We start from the raw sequence: 24,893 nt of genomic DNA, 5'->3' as shown, positions 1-24,893 counted from the left end.
CTAGGGTACTCCCATGTGTCTCTGAGCTTCTATTGCAGTCCACTACGTTTCCTTAAACGTAAATGTAGACGTACAGGAGCTAGCTAAACGATCAATGTAATTCCCAAAGAGCCAACATCATAACTCTGTCGTTGAACTATCCAAAAATACACAGAGGTCTGCTGTTGTTTCTGCTTCAAACAGAGCTGTCACTTTGTAAGTGTTGGTGTAAGTTAGTTGGTGTGTCCTGGTTGTTTCTCAATCATGTTTAAGTGTAAGTTAGCTAGTGTGTCCTAATTAGGGCTGGGTGATCGATTTTCATTTTGAAAACCATAAATAAAACATCCTAAACCATAAATTCGAATTATGATAAAAAATTGATTAATCACCCAGCTCTAGTCCTAATCATGTTTAAGTGTATGTTAGTTGGCATGTCCTGGTTGTTTCTCAATCATGTTTAGCATGTGTGAGGGAACCTTCCATCCTCCATGTACCTCACACGTTCCCACCGAGCCGAGGGGTCAGCGAGTGTGGTGATGGGGTGATCGGGAGATGGGGCCCGTTGAAGTTTTGCAGTGGAGGAGTAGGGTCATATGATTGTTCTAATTGACCCAGAAAGATCTTTACATTAGCAAGGAGCTCATTAACTGTACCAGTGGACACGAGTGCTGGGAGTGCTCCTTTGCCCATGCATATGTGTGCATGTGGGCACTATGCACACCATTGCACGTGCGTGTATTATATGTGTGCATGCATGCACTTTGGCACGTGCATGCATGCACTTTGGCACATGCATGTGTGCCCGTGTGCACATGTGCATGTGTGCACTGTGCACATACACGTGTGCACTTGTCTCCCCTAAATGCAACCCATGTTCTCTCTTGTCTCCTTTCACCAAAGCTCACCCAGCCCACCAAACGACTGAATGCTAACTTTCTTCTGTAAAGTTGTCTGCACATGTCCGAAGGACACAATCCCAGCTGCAGTGTTTTAAATAAGCCCCAAAGCTGTATTTCACTAAAACCACTTCACGTCTTGTTTTTCCTCCGCTGGTTTTCCCTCTCCCATTCCTCCCTGGTGCTCCCAGTAAAGCCAGTAAGCTCTCCCCGGGGAAACGGCACTTCTGCTAGTTTCATAGCCGTCATTGAATGGCGACGAAGACCCTTTGAACAGAGTCAGTCTGGGCTTCACCGTTGCCAGATGGACTTGGCACCAGAGGGTGTCAATATGTACGGCTGTCAATATGTTGGTCACAGCACTCCATGATACTATGAAATGTGAGTAGCGCGGCATTGTGTTATTTTCAGTGGCCATCTTCTTTATAACACTTGACCATCAACGACCGAACAGAAAGCTCTCTTTGTACATCTTCCTCGCATAACTCCGAACTTCTCAGCGGCCACTCCCGGTTATTCACAACAGACGCTCTATTAACTCTGTCTCGGGGGCAATCTCGGAGCACACTTCCAGCTCTCTGTCCCCGCGCTCCGCACCGGCCAACAGACCCCTAAGCACTCGCAACCTCGGCAGACAAAAGCCCGCTTCTCTCAAAGGCCAGGCGAGACCCCGGAGCTGGCCCTATGTTCCACTCGGCCGCCGGCCCTGCCTCAGTTCACGGCCCCTGGCCACTGTGAGAGAGACGTTCCCCAGTCCTCAACCATTACCCACTTGCGTCTCACTCTCCTCTCCCTGCCCCGCGCGTCCGGGGGTTTAGGGTTTAGGGGCTCCTCTGCCCCTCTCCTTCATTCCACCCTTTACTCCCTCACAGACACACTGTGCGCGTGCACACGCACACGTGCTGCAGAGCCACAAAGGACTGTGAAGATTTAGTGCCATTCTCGCTCTCCTCTCTTGGCCCGTTTGAGATTTATAGCGCTCGTGTCTTTGTTGGGGCTCTTGAACGATTCCCTAACCCGGCCGTTTAGTTGTGCTCTATAAAACATTCACGTCGAAATAAAACTGAAGGGGAGCGCCGTTAAAAATGCCTGTCGCCGCAGCCATCTGCTTTCACTTAAACGTATGGAAAATTTCAAACTGAGAATGCCCTTCTAAACTTTATGGACATGTCTCGACAGAGCAAAGTAATTAATAATATGCGTGCGTTCGTGTGCAGCGAAAGGTGTGAAGCGGGAGAGAAGAGAGATGGGATGCACCAGTGCAGCATGCACGTTGTTTTAGGAATATACTAGAGTACGCTTGCATGTTGGGAGCGGAGTTTGTGCACTGTGTGCACAGACCTGAACAAACACAGACCTGGTTATACTGGAAAGATTTGGTTCTCTTGCCTTGCTCCTGAGGACATGATATTAAAACACATACTGTATATCTCTGGTAAAATGAGCCAAGGCCATCCATTTGTTTATTAAGATGTGACACGGATTACTTGCAGGTTAAAAACTCTCAGGGGGACGTGGATTTCACTCCTGGGAGATTTGTTTGCGTTGCACTGCGTTGAGGAACGTCTTTGTGATTCTAGCCTCAGACTGGGATTAACCTGTAAACTCACAACATCCATTATAAGGGAGAAGGTCATTTCCTAGTGTCAGTTTTTAGAATCAGAAAAGGGCATTGAAGCAAACCTTTTTTAGGTTTAAATTCGTCCTGCTGACATTGTGCTGAATGTGAATCATTGTATATAATGCTGCAAGGGCTGATTGTAATCTGTTCAACATACACTAGTGTGTGTGAACGTGCACACTTGTGTATGTGTCACATGCACGCACGCGCTCGTGCACGCACACACGTGTCTTTGACCAGTTGATACTTTGCCTGGGTTGTAGGTCTAGACAGATGCCCTTTAGGTAAAGGGCGTGTCTGTTTTCATCTGCACGCGAGTGCTTGTCTGTGCTTTCTTTGTTGTGTGTGTGTGTGTGTGTGTGTGTGTGTGTGTGTGTGTGCGCACTTTGGCTCGCTTTTCTTTAGTGGTTAACCTCCAACATGCATTAACACACACGCCTCAAATCATCAGTCAGTTAATGACTCAACAAAGACCACCTTTGTTCTCACACACACACACACACACCCGCACACATGCACACAGACACATGTATGCACACAGACACACACACCTCCACAGGGTTACAATTTTGATAGTGCTTTATTGACGTCTAGATTGGGAGGTAGAGATGTTATTATAGGATTAAAAGAAGGACGTCCTATATCTTCCTTGAAACCTGTGTGTCTAGAAGGACTGGATGGAGGCTGTGGGCCAAGGCTCTGTATTAGATATTAATAACTTTATTCTCATGTGAACCTCAACACAGCAGAACCTTTTGAAGCAAGCCTTTATCTCAAGTTGGCCTCTTGATAACACTTAGTTTTCCCCTTTTGTTCCTTTGCCTTTGAATCAAATATGACCCCTGTATGTACACACACACACACACTCACACACACACTCACACACACTCACACACACTCACACACACGCACACCTCTACTGAGCTGAATCTTGGCCAGAGACCTCGGGACAGGTGTGTAGACAGCCGGTCCCAGACAGTGTGTGTGTGTGTGTGTGTGTGTGTGTGTGTGTGTGTGTGTGTGTGTGTGTGTGTGTGTGTGTGTGTGTGTGTGTGTGTGTGTGTGTGTGTGTGTGTGTGTGTGTGCGTGCGCGCTCTGTCATCCTCACTAAACCTTTCTGCTCCTAACCCCCCTGTGTCGCCCTTCTCCGTCTGCACATAAACACACCTTCTCCCAAGGGCAAATCAGGAATGAGTGAAGGAAAGTATGATGAGGAGAGGAGGGAGCTTTAGGGAGAACGACGGAGAGGAGTGGAACATCCATCTGTCCATCTGTCCGTCCTCCAGCTTCTAGCCCACGCGTCGAATGAGGGTCACATTTAGATTGGGTGGATGGCGTTGCACACACACACACACACACACACACACACACACACATTACCACACACATTACGCACACACACACACACAAACACACACACATTACCACACACATTACCACACACACTAACACACACACGTTAACGCACGCACACAAATACATACACATTAACATACACATGAACGTAAACATAAACACACATGCACACAAATACATACACATACACATAACACACACATACTAGTGGGGGAAGGAGCCATCAGCTGCGTGCCAGGGGGCTAGCGGCCATCTGTTAGGGCGCTGGGAGCCCCTAGGCGTTGGAGGTGAACTGCACTCGGGTTCAGCTCCTCTGTTGAGACCAGGAGCCACCGCTGCGCTGACCAGGCCTTTATTCAAAGTGGATTCATGCTCGTGATTCTAATGGTGCTAAAACATTGATTCATTCAAATTGCTGCCATGAGGATTTCCTCTGTCTTGTTTTCGTCAGTGCCAAGCGTGTTTACACTCTTGGATCATGGATGTTCAAGATCAGGAATCTTTATTGTCCCCAAAGGGAAATTTGTTGCGCAACAGGAGCATATACAGTAGAGATAGATGGATAGATAGATGGATGGATGGATACCAGAGCCTATATTTTATTACCAGTAGTCAGTGTTCAAATACATGAATGAAGTCACAATCATTGGTATACTGTCTTCATTACTGTCTGATTCCATTATTTCACTAAACGTATATTTATTCACAGTGTTCCTGTGATGTTCTCGTCAGTCACGTCGTGCTTGGGTGCGTGTCTGTGATTGACGCGCTGTTAGTTTGGCGGTTCGTGTGTGACGCCGCGTAGACAAGGATAAATAGAGATAACACAGATAGCGGAGGAGCTGGAGTTCATCCTCTCACTGAGCTCTCTGTGTCCCGCTTCCCCTCTCCATAGACGCCCTCTATGCGGAGCTCTCTGAATGGACCGTGTGTGTGTGTGTGTGTGTGTGTGTGTGTGTGTGTGTGTGTGTGGGCGTGGGCGCCGCATGTGTGCAGTGGCATGGCGGGTAAAATTTCACCGCGGGTAAAACATTTAGAATGAGCCTTTCACTGCGTGACACTGGCCCCCTTCTGACAAAAGGAATGGGTTTTTCGGTACCGCCGTTTGCATGAATGAGCACATACATAAAGAGGGGACACGCGCGCACACAACCAGAACCTAATATCTACTGGCACACACATGCACGCACGCACACACACACGCACACACACAAACACTGCGTTGAGGCTGCGTTCTGAGGGCCTTTATTGTGAACAAGTCGGCGTTGTCCTGTTCTGACTGTCAGTCTGCTGTCCCTGCTTCTAATTATCCCCAACACGTCTCTCGCTGGAAACCTTTCAACCTCTCCTCACACACGGGCAGAGGTGGGGGAACGCGGCAAGGTGACATTGAGGGCATTTGGCAGACGCTTTTATCCAAAGCGACTTACAATAAGTACATTTGTCAGAAGAAAGAGAAACGAAATCTTGCTGTCGGTACAGCAAGGATGTTCATGGAACCAAGGGCCAAGCACTAGCAATCGCTAGGTTAACCCATTCCCCGTATGCAACAAAGATAGCTAGGATAATGTTCCAATGTTCCTCTGCATGTCCACCACGCTTTGATTTAGATGTTCAGTCGCACACTTTGATTGTCTCCATTCCGTTCCGCTCGCTCTAGCTCTGCGTAACCCCACCCCCCCCTTAATGACGGACCCCTCTGTGTTCACTCATACGTCGGGCTGCCCTCTCGGTCCGTACTGCGCTGCAGGAAGGTATCGGACCTGTTTACAGGCCCCGGTCGGCTCTGCCTTAAATGGAGCGGAAACATCCCCTCAGCGCTGTGGCCATTAGGATCAATCATGTACAATTAGACTGAAGGTTCTCCTCATTCCTGCCGCGTGCTACATGCAGCGTTTGAAACGGCTCCCAGGGCCCTGGTTCAAAGGAGATCCGACACTCTAATCCTAAACCCCAGTGTGGGAAATCACTTAGAAAGAGGGTTTGGAAAAAACAAGGAAAAATATTTTGGCTTTTATTTAATCAAGCATGATTGAATATCGAGAACAATTAAAAACACTATGAAAGGACTTTGTAAATGGACTTAAATTAACTTAGGACACCAAAATAAATAAATAAACACTTGAACACTCTCAAAGTGTAATGTTTTGTCTTGGTTTGACAAAGCCTCAGTCTTATTGCCCTTGGTCTATTTTCCCTTTCCACCTTTCCATTTATTTCCATTTATCGTTATTATTTTAGTTTGTTCATTTGGGACTGTGCTTGTTTTAGTCAGTATGACCTCTTGGGGGTCAGGCTGTCAGGGACCGGATGACATCCCTCCTGTTCCGGATTCCAGGTGGTTGTAAATTAAAATGCACAGGTCTTTAGGGATCATTACAACACACTAACTGTCATGAAATTGCCAATCCCCAAAATGGGGAAATCAAACAAACAAGCAGCCTATTTCAAACAATATTGGTCCAATAATGTTGCATCTTCTATAATGGACTGATGCTAAGGGTTTGGACAAGACGGCGTCCCCACAAGGTTCCTAGCGGTTCTCTGACCCTGCTCCTTCTCATCTTTGGGTCGTTACTACCTTCTTTTATTGAAGGCAGTAGCCGGGGAAATCCTACAATGAACTAATAGTCAACTCCTGGCCTCCTGCTTAACGCTCTTCCTGCTGTGAACGTTGCCCGGGGAACCGTCGGCTGTGAGGCGGGCCTGACTGCACCCGTCCGCGGGGCCACTCGCTAATTAGCGAATCCAGAGGTCTGACTCAAACTGGGACACATGGACACTGTTGACTTTTAATATAACACACGAGAACGGTTTATATGCGCTGTAGCTCTAAACCATAACACTGTACACTACACAAGTGGTTTCCTGGACAATCTTTGTACACAAACTAGCTAAAACGCAGTGGTGAACCCTAAGTGTGTGCGATAATTTAGTGGTGCTTCAGCCAATCACAAAGCAGTGTCCGTCCTTGGGTTGTCTTTGTCTTTTTCCTCTCGCAGCGCTGACTGGCACCCCCTGCTTCGTCACGTGTCTCGTGATGTATTCAACGATCAGGAGAAGCCCTAATGCTTTACATTTCCCCTTCGGGGAAAACCTTGTTATTGCATGTTTTTGTTTGTGTCACTCTGAAGGTCCCTCACACCCTTCCCTGAGCTTACCGTCACTGCAATCCGACCAGTGTTCCTGTCCACTGAGTCACATCCTGTGTGTCATACCTGGGATTGTTGTGAAATATGTTTTTTTTTATCACCCCAGGGTGTTTACAATAGGTGTGACTTGATCGGGTGAGATTCCACAAAGCAGACAGCAAACTGAAGGCACGAGTACAATCAACGTCCCTGGAATCACGGGTTACCGCGGTGTCCACGGATTGTACCACAGGAGGGACATTACCTGCCACCTGGCAGAAGAACAACAATGGCGTCATTGTGGTGCCATCTTTAGTGCTTGCCCGCTCTGAAAGGGCGGTTAAAGATGCGGAGGACTGCCTTGCCCTTCTTTATCGACCTACGGTGCGATTCTTTTCACTAGCCTCGTTCGATTTGGCACTGTGATTGCTTTGCGCCGCTTCGAGTGTGACTCTAGTTGAGTTATCACTCAGTTTCTTCCCCGTCTCTGATCATGCCTTTAAAACCTGCTAAGCAAGAGTAGTAAGTTGTGGTCGATTGATTCCAGTCCTCAGAATCCTGTCGCTCGGTCTGTCTCTGGAATGTGTGTCAGATGGGGTGAGACGGGAGAAAACTGGGACAGCCGAGCCAAGAAAAGACAGGAGAGCGGGCTCGAGAGGGAACATGCCCTCGGTGTGTGTGTGTGTGTGTGTGTGTGTGTGTGTGTGTGTGTGTGTGTGTGTGTGTGTGTGTGTGTGTGTGTGTGTGTGTGTGTGTGTGTGTGTGTGTGTGTGTGTGTGTGTGTGTGTGTGTCTGGCTCTTTGAGGCCACATGTAAGCTGGTCATGTCCTGATAGAGGGGACACACACACACACATTTGATGGCCAACGAATAGGGTATGTAAGGAACCTTCAGACCCTCATGGTTTTACATTCTCTCAAACGTTTTTTGAACGAGACAAACACAGACTATGGGGAAATGGTGTGGACTGTTCGTGCTTTGTCAGCCCTGTTATCTGATCAGATGTGGCTGCCCGTCTGCTATGTAGGGAATGTTTGATTTGACACTCTACCCTGGACGCTATCAAGCTATCACCCACCAAGACGCTCCGTTCCTGTTGCTATCTGCTGTTGCATCTGCTGTCTGCTTATTCTCTAAGACTCGGGTGACGGAGATGTTCCGATTATTGCGACAACTGAATTCAAGCGGTTTGTACAACATCCGCTTGTTTCTGGATCTTTGCTATTTTATTTGTGTTCCTTCCTTGTCAACACTTCCCCCTGATATTGACCTGCCGCTGAACCTGCCAGCTCGCCCCGGCCGGATTAACCATGGACAACACCTCAGGGCTGTTCTGGGGAACACCGAGAGGATCCCGTGGAGGGGGTGGTACTGCATGGAAAAGTAGATCAGAGAGAGTCTGGACTTCTCAGGAGAACACAGGATAAGTGTGAATATGCCTCGGCAGCTTAAATTGAAGAGAGGGAGGTGGGGGGGGGGGGGGGGGGGGGGGGGGTGGGGGTGTAAACCCTCTCTGACCTGAATATGCACCGTGATGCAAGGCTGATGCCACATCTGAAGTGATACTACCGTACTGTAACAGTACAATTAGCCACTTACTGTACAGAGAAAACTTGTATTTTTGTTTCTAATCTGCCTGGAGACCAGTGCGCTACCAAAATAAAACTTCCCAACATATTATATGTTGATAATATTTTAAGGGAAATAGTCCCTTTGAGCGTTTATAGGAAGATTGCTTGACAATTAAACAAACTAGTTACAACTAGTTACACTAGTTACTCTATTTTCAGAGTGTTTCAAGTTATAATGTGATTTTGAAGCTATACCTTTCCCAGAGTTAAAACTAAATCGCTCCTAAATCGCTTTTCCCATTGCATCTCATAACTAAGCCCACAGGAAGCTCCCGAGAAATCCATAACCCGCATTTTAGGCCAATTAAGGCTCGGCCTGCCCGCGCATAATTACCCTACGCCATAATAAACACGTTGCACGAGGACTGAAGAGGTTTAACAACGGCAAAAGCACTCGACGAGTCAGACCACACAGGGCACAAGGTGCACAGGAAGGCAGCGGTGCCTGCTGGGTTCCCTGAACGGTGGCTTCCTGCCCCCCCTGGGTGTCATTCATTCATTAAGAGGAGGAGGAGGAAGGAGGTGGAGGCCAGGCTGAGGTAACAGAGGAGGAGCAGAGGCAGGGGACCTCCCGCGCTCTGGAAGCACTGGAATCGAAACGGAGAGATCCAGTCAGGCCCAGCTGTCAGCTTTGTGGCTCTTATCTTGTTCGGCGCTCTCTCTCCTCACTCTCCCTGCCGGTGGCGGCCGGGCAGCTCGTTAGCATGCACGCGCCACCAGCACACACGGACGGCACAGGCCGTTCACACCCACACGCCGCTCTCTCTCGCTCTCTCGCTCGCTCATTCTCTCACTCCCCCTCTCCCCTTGTGCTCTCTCTCGCTCCCTCTCCCCTCGCTCTCTCTCACTCCCTCTCCCCTCGTTCTCTCTCTCTCGCTCCCTCTCCCCTCGCTCTCTCTCTCACTCCCTCTCCCCTCGCTCTCTCTCTCTCGTTCCCTCTCCCCTCGCTCTCTCTCTCGCTCCCTCTCCCCTCGCTCTCTCTCTCACTCCCTCTCCCCTCTCTCTCTCGCTCTCACTCCCTCTCCCCTCTCTCTCTCGCTCTCACTCCCTCTCCCCTCTCTTTCTCGCTCTCACTCCCTCTCCCCTCGCTCTCTCTCTCCCTTTGCCCTGAATGATCTGAAATAACTCTGTTTGGCGGCATGGCCGACTGAAAGAACGGCCAGTTAAACTCACATCTGGGTCGTTAATTGTTTTCTTTATTTTTTTTATTGTCTTCTTAATCAGCACTGTTGGCCACGGCTTGAAGAAAGTTATTGGTTAATATTGGTATGTACTGAACATACTAGTAGAAAGTTATTGGTTAATATTGGTATGTACTGAACATACTAGTAGAAAGTTATTGGTTAATATTGGTATGTACTGAACATACTAGTAGAAAGTTATTGGTTAATATTGATATGCACTGAACATACTAGTAGAAACAGATTGGTTAATATGGATATGTACTGAACATACTAGTAGAAACAGATTGGTTATTATTGATAATATGTATATACCCAACATACTAGTAGATTCATATTGGTTAAAATGGATTTCTAAATAGATAGACCGGTACTGTCCTTGGCTTGTTAGGTGAAGGACTACACACACACTATGAGGCGAGAGTGTAGAGTTCTGGTATCCCACTGTGTGAATCTGACTCAGTCTCTACTGGATGAGAACAAATGAAAAATAGTTACGGCCAGCGAGGGAGGGTCAACATCTGCCTGGCAGGGAACATGTAACGCCTTGAGGGAGGGGAGGAGGAGGAGTGGAGAGGAACGCAATCGAGGTCTTTCCTATTAGTATTCAGGCCACATGGCACTGCACTGCAGCAGTGGCCCACTGACATACATACGCAGACATACATACACGCACACACACACACACACACACACACACACACACACACACACACACACACACACACACACACACACACTGTCGTTTGATCATAAATGTTGCTGACGAGCTTCTCGGACAGCAGTCTGCGTATCTTGGTTGGATGGACTGTTAGACATTAACCCTCATTCATAACCAATCTACATCCAAAGTAACTCTCCACTTTGGAGCTTTGATTCGATAAGATCCACTACAACAGTGAGCTTTGGTTCACATCAGGTTCTACGTTAACTCTGCATATGAAATCGACCTTTATTGAATACAATGAAATTGCTTTGCTGTGGGGAATCAATTGTGACTCTGATTCCGATTACACCCGGATCACAAGGCCCGGATCACAAAGGCCTCCATGATCTGAACTCCTTAATTTTTTTAAATGATTGTACATACACAATGGGGAAACGTCTCCTCTGTCTACCAGGACTGGAGTTTTGTTCCACTTGAACAGAAAGTAGAGGGGGCTTTTACGAAGGGGAGTCAGAGTTATAACTAGGCCTACAGTGGAGGGTTTTCTGAGTTCTGGGTTTCTGTTTGGGAAGGACTGGAGGAAAGTTATTGTTGTTGTTTTTTTACATCCATCTCCCCCCCCTGTCATCACGGGGACAGCTGTCACCCCTATGGGTGTGTGTGTGTGTGTGTGTGTGTGTGTGTGTGTGTGTGTGTGTGTGTGTGTGTGTGTGTGTGTGTGTGTGTGTGTGTGTGTGTGTGTGTGTGTGTGTGTGTGTGTGTGTGTGTGTGTGTGTGTGTGGTATTTGCATGTGCTGGGCTAGGAAAATGGGCAGTCGAAGCAGCTGACTGGCTGTCAGCAGCTATTGACTGCTTGGTTATAAACAGAAACGCACACAAACCCTCGGCTCTGATAAGAGGCAGGTTCCCGCTGTCTCCTGGAAGGCCTTGCTGCTACGGAGAAATGGACTGTTTGTTGTTCCACTGTTAATTGAACGGGCAGAACAACATGTCCGCCAGCCAAAAAGGCCTTATTTGATTCGGTGGGATGTGATGTTGCTCTTGGGGGATGTATCAAATGTTTATCGTGGCTGAGGGAACGTTTTAGAAAAAAACGCCAGAGACGCCAGAGGACGTCAATTAACGAACCCAGCCAGGCCTGACATGAGACCACAACAAACCAGAAACATGGGGTTTCAGACCCTGCCCAGACAAACGGTGCCTGAAGTACAACATATGTGCTTGTAAGATATGGCACCACTATTAAAACTACCAGTAGATGCGTGATTGGGATGTAAATAATCCCTACCCAAGTCAATTAATCTTCATCTGTGTGTGTGTGTGTGTGTGTGTGTGTGTGTGTGTGTGTGTGTGTGTGTGTGTGTGTGTGTGTGTGTGTGTGTGTGTGTGAGATATAGACGAGCTGTTCCTGGGTAATAGATGGAGGCTGAGCTGCACCAGAGCCTCATCCCAGCGTGGGGCTGGTGGCTGAGCGGATGAATGACTCCTCGCTGTCGCTGCTGCGGCGTGGGTGGGGTGGCGTCGCAGGGACATTGCCGGCTTGGCTCTGGCTCCGGCGCTGTGTGTTTGTGTGTGTGTGTGTGTGTGTGTGTGTCAATAAGTCCCATGTGTTTCCAATGGGCGTCCGTGGAATGTGGAGCAGCCTGGTCGTCCTTCTATACTCTCGTCTTCTTCTTGTTGGGGTGAACACCCTGCTGATGCCGGAGCGCCATGGGTCTGCTCCACAAAACTGTTTCAGTGTTTAGTTGCTTTAAAACTAATGTGCAGACATGTTTGTGTTTTGTACAGATACATATGGCTGTGGTCTCGATAGATCATGACTAACGGGGAAATGACCTGTGTGTGTGTGTGTGTGTGTGTGTGTGCGTGTGCGTGTGCCTATAGTGTGTGAGCCTCTCTAATTAAAGTGTTACTTTGGCTCTCTAATTAGCCAGATAGGATATCACATTGCTCTTGTCCAGCTGTGTGTGTGTGTATGTGTGTGTGTGTGTGTTTCTATGTCCAGCTCTCTCTCTTATCAAGCTAACCACTGGCTCTGGGTGACTGGAGGCCGTCTGGCTAACTGCAGAGGGGTCTGGTAATTGGCCAGGGAGACTATTCCTGAATCAGATGCTGCTAACCAGCCGGTCTACCTTTACGCTTTAACCCTCGGCCCACCCCTCCCTCTGAACACGGTTGACCGTCGTCCTTCTCACCGCGGGAGAGACGGGAATCTAAAACGTCTTGGCACGTCTTTTGACTTTAACACACAAACACTTTTAATGTGTTTGTGTGTGCTTGTTTACATTTTGATTCATATTCTGCTAATTGTGGAAACGCCCTTCATTTCTACTGCCGGGCGTTTGGCGAGAGGTCGGTGTAAACCGTGGGTCCCTCTCTCTCTCATCCTGCCCGTTGCTCTAATGACAAGCTGGGATCTGTGTGAAGAGGGCTCCCTCCCTGATCTAATGCGTAGCAGATGCTTCAAAAAGAAGAAAAAAGGGTCTTATTTTTAGAAGGTCGCTCCACACTACAGCCCCTACATTAATAATTCTCAGATGTGTGTGTTTTCTGTTCCACATATAGCCGAACACATCACTCGCTCTGATGCTCTGGTTAGTGTATTTCAAACTCCGGTTCAGGCTGGCAGGAGCAGTACCGTATGTTATAACACACTTTATTGGTTTATTGTATGCTGTCGTAGTGCGTCGGGGTGAGATGGGGGGGGTGTGCAGGCAGATTCTGGTGGCAGAGTAAAAGGATCTCTAGAAACGTGTGCATTTATGCAAAGACACGTCGGGACTCGTGGACAAACTGCACTGCCGCGATGCCTTTCCTACTTCTAACCGGGCTCTTGATTGACGTTATCAACACCAACAATCGACTAATCACGTGCCACTAATTGAAAAACATTTGGGGGCCAACCAGTTGATTTTGATGAAGTAAAGATTCTTCTTTGCTATGTCTTTATTATTGCGTCTCAGATGCCAGCCTATAAAGTGAAAAGTAGATCTGCCAGTTTCTTAAAAGCATTTCATTATTAACAACGTCTCTATCTTGGGAAATGAAGAACACAGAAAATAATATCAACTTGGGGTAGGAGTATGTCGCTACTAGACAGAACACACACACACACACACACACCACTCTCCACTGGTTGGTGAATGCTGATGGGGATATTTGTGGCCCTAACGCTATGTTGATATGTTGATGGCTTTGCAGCCTGCTCGCCACTATAGGACGGTTGTAACAGGTCTGAAATCCTGCAACATGAGATGGACACTAGCCAGGAAGTGACACTATTTATTAATAGAGTCAATGACGTGTGTATGTGTGTGTCTTTTACATACATACTCCTGGAATAACATGATATTTCCTGTAATAGGAAAGAGGTGGCTGGCTGGTTTTGTGTTCAGAGCTTGCATGCTGGTGTGTTGACTGGGACGCCAGTGTGGGTCAGTTGTAGGCCAAAGGTGGTGGTCATTGGAAGAGTTCTAATTTGTGTGTGAATTTACTCATGAGACTGTGTCAAAGTCGACACGTACCCATGCACAAACATAAATGACACACACAGGGCCTCTTCCAGGCTAATGTGACATTCCCAGGAGGAGGAGGAGGAGGAGGAGGAGGAGGAGGAGGGAGAGGACCTAGACAGCATTTGTGCCTAGCCAGCAAATGGCCACACACACACACACACACACACACACACACACACACACACACACACACACACACACACACACACACACACACACACACACACACACACACACACACACACACACACACATGCACGCACAAGCACACACACATGCACGCACGAGCACACACACAAACACACTGAATATGAACACACACACACACACACACACACACACACACACACACACACACACCTCTGTATGGAGAGAGACCACTATGCCATTAGAGAAAACATTATTAGCCAAATAACTGAAAAGTTTTAAATATTGGATTATGTTCCTCCTTTCTTTTCAGGATGTCCCCTCCCCCACCCCAACCCTGTCCATCTGTTTCTCACCTGAATTGGGTTTAAAAGTTGGACTGGGGGACTATTGTTTGGTGCTGAAGTATATCCTTTACGTGTGTGTGTGTGTGTGTGTGTGTGTGTGTGTGTGTGTGTGTGTGTGTGTGTGTGTGTGTGTGTGTGTGTGTGTGTGTGTGTGTGTGTGTGTGTGTGTGTGTGTGTGTGTGTGTGTGTGTGTTGCAATAAGAGCTGGTGCTATTTCCATCCAGGGGTCAGCTGGTGCTAGACAGACCAGGAGACATCTAGTGTCTGTGTTGGCAGACATATAATCCTGGCCCCTTTTAAAACAACACTCCACCATCAGTCCACTGAGGTTCTCCCTTTTCAATACCCTCAACCAAATTTCACATCCGGAAATGTCATAAAAAAAAAACAACTGTTTAGCCTCGTACTAAAACAGTTAAGTTAGGTATTAATGTACTCTCTCAATTAAGTTTCACATCCGGAAATGGTATCCAAAAAATGGTTTAGCTGCGTACTCAAACAGTTAAATTACGTATTAATGTTATATTCATGAAGGAATATTTATTTGGTCCATTTTGGATGAAGTAAGAATATTGACTGAATTGATACTAAAACAGTTAAGTAAATTATTGATTATTATTGATTACATAAACATAACATGTTATGTTTATGAAGGAATATTGATTTGGTCCATTCTGGACCATTGATGGATCGGTCTATAATGCGTTGTTGCACCACCATTGGCTGAGGCAGGCTTATTGTTCGGACTGTGTCCTGCGGCCCATGTTTGCATATTCAGTTGGTGAATTGAATGTCATTTAAACAACTGGCTGAGTCTTCTTATGTCACATGCCTGGACGTGCACGCTAACACATTTGCATGGTGGTTTTCTTTATTTTTTAAAGAGCACAGCCGTCAGTCACTTTAAATGCAACAGCAAAACACAGAAGGGTTCTCCCCTGGCAACGCCATAGGAGGCAGAACCACACACACACACACACACACACACACACACACACACACACACACACACACACACACACACACACACACAGTTTCCGTGGTAACTGTCTGTAATGGGAGAGTGCACATTAGCTGGTGTCTTGCTGAGAGGGTGTCTCTTCCACAGATGGAATACAAAACATGGACAAGTCGACGTTCTGAAAGAGACGATCGTAGAGCTCATCTTCTGCCCAGCGTGGCAGCGGCCTTCTATTGTGGAGTACATTTGGAGACGTTTTGAAGCCTGGCTCTGGCCAGCCCTCCTATTGGTCCGTAATGGCAGCTTCCTGACTCAAGCCTAACTAGGACATGTGAAAATGTCAATGTTTGTGAAAATAAATCCATCTAGTGCAATATGAGACTTATAATGCCGTAGCTGAAGGGGTCTCCTTTTAGTTTGGCCAATTTGCATAATCCAGTTCTCCAGATTTTGGGATTTCTTAGTAATAACTTGTTTCAACAAGAAGGGTGTAGATGGCAGACTTCCAAAGAACACTTATAACCGTCATTTTTCCGGGAACGGTGGTGTCCGGACAAGATGTCTTGATCGTCTTAACCATCGGGAGAGCTAGACTGCTGGCTGAGTTTGTGTTCCCTGTTGACTCAATCAGACCCTTATAGATCCACTCTTCCATCACCGTGATTGAAATTAGACTCGAAAGAAGGTGACACGCCCCGGTCAACCGACCCAGGTGTGTGTGTGTGTGTGTGTGTGTGTGTGTGTGTGTGTGTGTGTGTGTGTGCGTGTGCGTGTGTGTGCACCCAGCTTCAAGCTCATCCTCTATCAGACTTCAGAAAGGAATATAAAGTGTGACTTGTGCGACTGCTGTCAGTGTGACCCCCGAGCCAATCAGGCCGACAACCCACCCAGAAATAGAGGCCGGTCGACAGCCCCGCGCGGGACAGATAGATGGAAGCGGAAGGGTCATTCTCCAGGGCCACACCCAGAGTCCTGGTCCACGAGGAGCCAGCGATGGGCGGTGGTGGGAGCTGCTGTGGTGTTAATAGTGTTATATGACACAGGGAGGCCTCATACTGGTCCTACCGCACCACACACACCACACCCTCTGCAACAACACCGAGTCACAAAACCGGAGGCTGGAGAGGAAAGATTCCAGGGACAAAATATCGAGTGAGCTAAATAAAAATAAAAGTCCACTGAAACAACATCCTGAGAGCCACCGAGAATGCGACGGACAATTACACACAGGCCCTGATCCAATATGTTTATTGCTTCATAATATTGCTTTACAAAAGTTTGACGTCAGATTTAGCAACCCGACCAATTGAGTGTCAGACAAAGGAATGTCGCGGTTCCAACTGTACGCGTCCGCGAGCTTTACCCAGAACGACGGCCCTGAGAGCACAGCTCGGCTCGCTGAGGAGGTCCCGCGTACCACTTCTACACACACAGGAGACTCTGAACTCAACCGTGCAGCCGTTCAACCTCGGTTAAACACAGAGCCATTGAGTCCACCACAGCCATCAACACACTCCCTTTGCCGGGATTTTCCCCTGGACACAAAGCAGACCTTCTTCTGCTCCACCTGAGAAAGAACCCTGGGCCAACCTTTCCAAACGTGCCCCTCGGCGCTAACCTATCGCAACATCCCCCCCTGGCCCCGGGTCCCCGGGGGCCCGGGTCCCCGCTGCCAAACCAACTGTCAGCTTCAGGAACGTTCTCTCTCAGGCACACGCAGTCCGCAAAATAACTTGAGAAGTCCCCTCACACACCAATCCCGGAGCCTTTCCTGCTCTCTGAGTCTCAAAACCTTAAATGTTCAGGAGGAGAAGTGCATTCTGTAGATAATGGATGTTGAATGTTTAAAAGTGAACGCGTAACCTGTCACGTCATGTTGTATTACCATCTCTGCGTTCTTTTGGTTTGTCATTTGTAAAAGACATTGCCTATCTGCCGTCTGAGTGCCGTCTGACCGCGGTCCGCTTGCCACAGTGCCACCCACGCCTGCCACGCGGGGCAGACAGTGTTTGGCAAATTGGGGTTGGGTGGAATCTCACAGACCAACGAGACCCCCCCCAACACAGTCCATAGGGTGTGTGTGTGTGTGTGTGGGTGTGGGTGTGTGTGTGGTCAAGAGCCTAGCTGTCACCCACTTACTACAGAGCCTATTTCTCCATAGGTCCCTTTCTAGCAAGTCACCTACTATGGATTACGTGTGTGTGTGTGTGTGTGTGTGTGTGTGTGTGTGTGTGTGTGTGTGTGTGTGTGTGTGTGTGTGTGTGTGTGTGTGTGTGTGTGTGTGTGTGTGTGTGTGACTCGACTTGTGTGAAACCACTCCAACAGAGTATCCTATTCTGCTGTCAGCAGAGTGCTGGCACCATGCAGAGATACTCACATAGGATTGTCACTCACACACACACACACCGACAAACACACACGAGACACACACACATAAGGCTCACGCAGGAATCTTGTCTTTGTATGGTCTAAGATTTCAACCTTACCTTCTGTACTCCTTTGATATTCTTTCCGAGTCATCAACACTTAAGTATGCATACACAACCCACACAATACCCCTGTGTGTCTTACTCACTCTCTCACACACACACACAAGCACACACTTGCACAGAGACACACACACACACCTCACACACACACACACACTCTTGCATTCATTCAGACAGTGTTTGGGTCTCACAGAGAGCAAGTCAGTCAAATCAACAATAGACCTGTCAATCAATGTCATGTCCCCACTGTGCCGCCCGGCCGGAGGCCTTCCCTGGCGTCGCAGGCACATGTCTGACTTAATGACACTGGATCACTGAGGCTCTGCTGCACCCGCATCCCCGGCCGTCATCGCTCAGGCGGTCAGCAGCACTAACTGGACTCAGACCGGTTTGTTTAGCCGTAGCAGAACTTCTGGGGGGTGGATCTGAAATGGGCCGGGCGACGCCTCGTTTACTGTTTCATCATGCAGATATTCAACAGAAGGGGAAACTCATTCATTTACGTTTACATTTTGGGCCATTCCCACAAGTGGACGGCGCCTTCATAAGGGGATTATTACGGGGTCGGCATGTGTCTCAGGAGGTGGAGTGGACGGTTGCTAGTTCTATCCCCGGCTCCTCCGAGCTCCAAGAGTGTCGAGGTGTCCCTCCCTGAGCAAGACGCCTAAAGCCTGACTACTCCTGACGAGCTGGCTGTCCCCTTGCATGGCTGACACTGCCATCGGTGTGTGCATGTGTGCATGAATGGTTGAATGTTAGGCAATGCTGTGAAGTGCTTTGAGTGGCCACTGGTTAGAAATCGCAGTATAAATGCAGTCCATTTTATTATAACAAGTGTATTTTTGTTTGTTAAAGTAGTGCTTTGCTAGTGCTTATGACAGATCATAACTCAGATTTGTGATAATAACACTACACTTCTACTAACATCATGCTCGCGTTCAAAGCTGGACTTTCAGAACAGTCAACAGCGGATCAAGGTATATTCCAACAGTGGAGAAGCTTCATGCGGTGAGCTCCAAAGTTCAAACGTTGTTCAAATACTCCGGTGACGTCTGACCCGTGTTTTCGTCCTGTTTGCTTTCCAGCCGGGGTTTATATTAGGTTAGTTGGTTCAAAATGAACTAATATTTACCATTGTTCCAAGAGCTCTATTTGTTGTTTTATTGTGCCCAGCTGTGTGTTACGTGAGCACACGTGAGTCTCTGGGGGCCGCGAGGTCCAGATCCAGTAACTCATCCTCGTAAAGCATTTTCACCCCTTCATCTCCGACCTTCCACCTCCACCCCGGCCCTGCGCTCCTCTCCACTCCGCTGAGTTCCTGAGTGATTGTTATTGGCTCCGAAGTCGCAGAGGAATATTCCCAGAAGGGCGACTAAACAAGAAAAAGGCTCTCGACTTCACAATGTCTTTCCCGACTGCTCCTTGTTGACGCTTAAGTGTAACAGAGAAAGACATCTCCCTCTTCCCTCGCTCTCTCTGCGCTCCCTCCTCCTCCGTTTTGACGCCGTGCCGTGGAATGTGAGCCACTGGCACTTGGAGCAGCCTCACTATTCCTTTGAGCACACATACGCCTCTAATAGCCTCCATGTGAATTTGAAAGGTATTCCGTAATGCTGATGACTTTAACCACGGTAATAACAGATATAGAGAGTGTGTGTGTGTGTGCGTGCGTGTGTGCGTGCAAAAGTGTGTGTGATTGTGTGCAAATGTGTGTGTGTGCGCGCGTGTGTGCGTGCGCGCACGCGTCTGATGCCTAACTACGTACGTGTTGTGTACTCGAATAAACCAACGATTTGGTCGGCTGATTTAAAGGCTGGTTTGTGTGTCGGCGGTTCTAACCGCTGGTTTGTGTTCCTGTGTTTGCAGGTGGGACCCGGGACATTGGCTCGGCCCTGACCCGTATGTGCATGAGGCACCGCGGCATCGAGACCAAACTCAAGCAGTTCTCAATGTAAGGAACGCGCCGTCTCTCCTCATTAACCACCATGGCGGTTTGTTTATGCAGGCGAAACAGCCACACGAACTCTGCCCCATGTATTATACACATATTCATTCTTGCACTTACCCATTCCTATGTAAGGAAACAATGCATACTTTCTCCTTTTTTTCACTCATGCTCATGTTGACACTCGTGTTGTGTCGTGTGTGTGTACTTTATATATGTATACATATGTGTTCCTAAACGTATTTCTAGTGTACTACACCTTCATATGAGACATTCTACCTCCTTACCCTGCTCTATTTCTGCTACTCTATTTCTATAAGGTTCCCCGAATAGCACGGGTAACACACGCACGCACGCACACACACACACACACACACACACCCACGCACGTACATAAGTAACTAGTCATTAGCCATGTGAACCCTGCTTGCCACTCTTAAACTTCTACCTAGCTCATAATCTCGACTCGTTAAATGTTAACCTTGGAGGACAACGGGCGAGTGGGTCTAGTCTGGCTGAGGCTCAGGGCTTTAACACACAGTCACACACATCCATCACATCCTACTCTGCTGGATTAAATAAATGACCATTATCACAGAAAAAAAACAGGACAATGGGTTGAAATATTACACTAATAACGTTCAACAAACCCAACACAGATTTCGATTTGTCCTCCATAGATCTTAATATGACCTCTTCAATGTTCAGTGCACCTAGAATGCGCGCCTAGAATGCAGGCCATCGTAAATGTGATCTAAACGGCACATGGGCCCATTCAGATGCAGTTCTGATGATTTAGCACCCATGTGTCTAACGGTGGGGGGGCGGTGGGGCAAGTTGGGGGGGGGGGATGCACGTGGCTGTTGAATACCGCGCTACACTTACGACGCTTTAGCAGAATGCTGGTCAGCCAGACGAACTGTCTCTTAACTAGCATTCCAACACTGGGGGACATTCCACACCCCACAGACAGACAGACATACTTTAATAAGCTCTCCCTCCTCCCCTCCCCGCTCTCATTCTATACATATGTATCTCCCCCTGTTCGTTGTCTGTCTGTCTGTCTCTCTCGCTTTCTCTCTCTCTCTCGCTCTCTGACTCTGTCTCTCAGGGGGGGGCTCTGATTTCGGGTGGCATTTCAGTAGAAATTCCTCGTCATAGCAGAGCAGTAGTTGGGGGGCCCGGGTCCTCACACACTCACACACACACACACTCTCTCTCCTTAGGGACATATCTGTGGGTGGGACATTTCTAATTTTAGTATAGGTCTCTAGCCTGCAGCTGCCCAGATCACACACACACACACACACACACACACAGCCCTCCTGGGTCGCGTGTGTGTGTGTACAGTTGGTAAATGATTGATGTTCATCTCTTCGACAGCCCCCCCCCCCCCCACCCCGGTGCCACAGCTAAGGACACAAACAATTTAAATTGTTTCTTTCTGTGCACCTTTTTGTTTTCGCTGTCTGTCACCTATCTATCACCCCTAAGGCATTCTTACTGTTTAACAACTCGACCACCAGGCCCTGGTCTACACTATGCTGCTAGTAGGGCGGGGCCTTATTGGCAAAATAAGATATTGATATTTTTGATATTTATAGCCACAGAATTGTAGGGACGGCTATTGTTGCTGGCACAAAATATCTTGCAGTGATATTTTTGATAAATAATCAAAAGTAATGTGGATATAATGTCTATGTCTAAGTGTGCAAAGAAAAAAAGAAAACAGCTAGACACCAGACTTACCAACAGTTTGGTGAGTTCTGAACATGACATCACTTTACTGTAATGTAGACTTTAAAACCAGTAAAAGACAACATTTATGTCCATTTCACGATATTACCATATCCAATCGCTAAGAAGATATCGATTCTCACATCCCCGCTCAATAGAATATTGATATATAGCCCAGCCCTAGCTGCTAGGCTTTACTCCTTTACCCTCAACTCTTCAACATCCAACATGTCTGCGATTCAACTAGGGCTGCCCCCGACTAAAGATTTAGTTAGTTAGTCGACTAGTAGTCATTAGTACAAGCCATTAGTCGATTAGTCGTCGCACGTTTATTAGGGGGGCAGCCCTAGATTCAACCAACAACCTTAAAATGCGGTGGGGGTGTTGTGTGTCTATGTCGTGGCCTTCAGCCGGGAGCTAACCCTGGTTCCCTGTGTCGTCCACAGGACCTTCACGGACTGCCTCATCAACCCGCTCCAGGAACAGATGGAGGAGTGGAAGCGGGGCGTGGCAACGCTGGATAAGGACCACGCCAAAGGTACCGCCTCCAAACAGCTCCACCCCAGACCCAACACGGGCTCTTGTGTTACACAGAACTCCAGCTAGACTTGTACATGCCAAGTATTGAATCATCATTTCACATTGTGTAACCTTTGTATCTAGACCATCTTTTCTCTGGTCTCACACTCTGGTCTCACACACTCAGACATTCACAAACTTTCTTCTATTCAAAGTCCATCTTGATCCACCTGCCTACATGTAGCCAATCAGAGAGCACGGCGCCGTGTGTTGTGACTCCCCCCTCCACGCGTTGGATCAGATCCCTATTGACCTGCGCTTAGCAACCTCCTGTCTAAGTCCAAATCCAATCCATAGTCCGATGGGACGATTTAAATACCGAAGAAACTGAGAAACGCCGTGACGGTATTTCCTGTAGCAACTCGTTCGCCGTCGCCGACAGACGTGCGTGAGGCACAGGAGAACCACGGTGGAGAGTGTGGAGTAGGCGCGGAGTCTTATTCCCATTGACTCAGTAGACCAACAGGCGAACTCCGTAGTACCGCCGGCCAGCGCGTTCTCGTGCTGCTCTTGTGCCTCGTCCAACTCCATAAAACCCCAGCTGCCGGCAGTCATGGGTTTACTAAAGTAATACAAGGCTCAGTGCTCTCCCGTCGTACCGCTCATTACTCTGCTCCTTTTGAACCCGTTCCCACAACACCGACACAGTAACCCAAGCGCTAGCACATACTAGCCCGTCTCTTCTAACTGCATATCTCTGCCTTTTATGAAACGTTCATGTTCAAGACTCGTTTTTTCAACGCCCCTCTTACTCACTTATTGTATGTTGTACGTCCTTACACGTAAAACTAGTACTTAGCCTTGTGTAGCACCTTATCTTAGCTTTCTTTGTTGTATACGGGGAATGGGTTAACCCAACACTTGCTAGGGCTTGGCACTTGGTTCCATGAACATCCTTACTGTACATACAGAGATATATTGTTGTTTCTCTTTCTTCTGACAAATGTGCTTATTGTAAGTTGCTTTGGATAAAAGCCTCTGCTAAATGCCCTCAATGTAAATGTAAAATACTAGCATGCTTCTGCTACACTACTGCGTCACTCTGCCTTAAACGTGATGTTGACTGTGGTCCTCCATTAACCACTCGGACACCCTGCCACCTCGATTCCCCAGAGTACAAGAGGGCTCGCCAGGAGATCAAGAAGAAGTCTTCAGATACGCTGAAGCTGCAGAAGAAGGCGAAGAAAGGTGAGAGGAAACCCCTGCGGTTCATGCTCCGCTCGGTGTCGGCCTTTAACTCTCTGTCTCCCTCTGGGTCCGTCCGTCTGTCTGTCCGCTGCTGCTGCTGTTTTTGGTGGTGATGTGTGGTCACATGAAGCGATACCCGAGTTGGTTGGCAGAGCAAGCTTGCATATATCTCTGTCTCACTCACACACACACACTCACGTACGTACGCGTACACACACACACACACACACACACACACACACACACACACACACACACACACACACACACACACACACACACACACACACACACACACACACACACACACACATACTATTCCTGTTGTCTTTCTCATGTTGTAAATTTAGCTAGTGATTTATTTCAAAACTAAGTTCATAACGTTTGTTAATTGAAAGCAGGATGAAATCAAACACGCTAACTATTCGTCTCCGTTGTCTCTCTAGCGGAGGAGTGATTGATTTCTTACTTTGAGTTTAAAATGAGTTGTGCAACAGTATACGACTCGTATGTAGTATATCACTCTATAGCCAAAGAGCGCCGAGGGCAATCAAACTGTGGAGGGGGAGAGGGCGGGGAAGAGGGCGTGGGAGAGGAAGAGGGAGAGAGTTTGAGTGATTATAATGGCGTATGTCTGTACGATGTTCTGTCTGTTGTATATCAGTGTCCATACAGAACATGACTCAAACAAGCTGGAGATAAACATGGAAACGTTGGCGACATTGGCGGTTGGACGCTCGCCCAGCACTGCACAAAATGTCCTGAGCTGTCGTCTGAGTTGACTGTTAGCATTGTTAGCCGGCCTCATGAAGAAAACTAAGAATGCTGTGAGAGTTATTTGTTTTCTTTGGTGCTCTCTCTCTCCGGCGGCGCACCCCGCACACTGTTCTAATAACCGCGGGATAATCTGACAGCCGTCTGGCTCGGTTAATTGTAAACAGATCCCGCTCAGAGCAGTACAGCTCCCCGATAACAACTTATCGCATTCAAGCGTTTGCTGCGACTGCTTCGAGATCTCCACCAATTACGGAGAGCTGAGCTCCCCTCGGGCGGGGTGGGGGGGGGGGGGGGGGAGCGTTTGATGCCCGGCCGCACCAGGCTGCCCCATGCCCTCTCCTTGGAGACCATTGAAGACAGCTGCTGCTGCTCTGGATTACCCCACAATGCATGTCATTTGTGTTTGTAGCACGCACCTGGGCTCAGCTCCATACTCTGGTGTAACAGCGACCCCACTGGCCCTTTGTTATCGGAACGATTAGTAAATGTTAAGACTTGAGACGTTTATACAGCGTTTTTCTAACCAGTGGCCCCTCAAAGAGCTTAACGTATTGCCTAACATTCACACATTCACTCACCGACGGCGGTGTCAACCAATGCACGGTCGACACCTCGAAACTCAGCGAGGAGGAGCCGGGGGATCAAACTAGCAACCTTCCGGTCACCAGAACAACGCGCTCTACCTCCTGAGCAACATGCCGCCATGAGTCCTTTCTTTACATCGATAAGCAGTGCTTATCGCCGGT

General features: G+C 48.0%; 1 protein-coding gene across 4 annotated transcripts in view; it reads left to right on the top strand.

The window, feature by feature from the left end:
- The window catches only part of LOC311351540 (protein MTSS 1-like), a 60,151-nt gene that overhangs the window by 15,402 nt on the left and 19,856 nt on the right, over positions 1 to 24,893 (top strand). For all 4 annotated transcript variants that reach the window (XM_084471692.1, XM_084471690.1, XM_084471689.1 and 1 more), the window contains exons 4-6: positions 19,788 to 19,872; positions 22,050 to 22,141; positions 23,296 to 23,370. In XM_084471692.1, the coding sequence (XP_084327818.1) occupies positions 19,788 to 19,872; positions 22,050 to 22,141; positions 23,296 to 23,370 (252 nt within the window). The remainder of the gene's footprint in view (positions 1 to 19,787; positions 19,873 to 22,049; positions 22,142 to 23,295; positions 23,371 to 24,893) is intronic.

This window comes from Micromesistius poutassou, assembly GCF_964030765.1.
Source record: "Micromesistius poutassou genome assembly, chromosome: 8".
Classification (NCBI taxonomy): Eukaryota; Metazoa; Chordata; class Actinopteri; order Gadiformes; family Gadidae; genus Micromesistius; species Micromesistius poutassou.
Note: the sequence above shows the minus strand (reverse complement) of the source record. Positions and strands in the feature narration are given on the sequence as shown.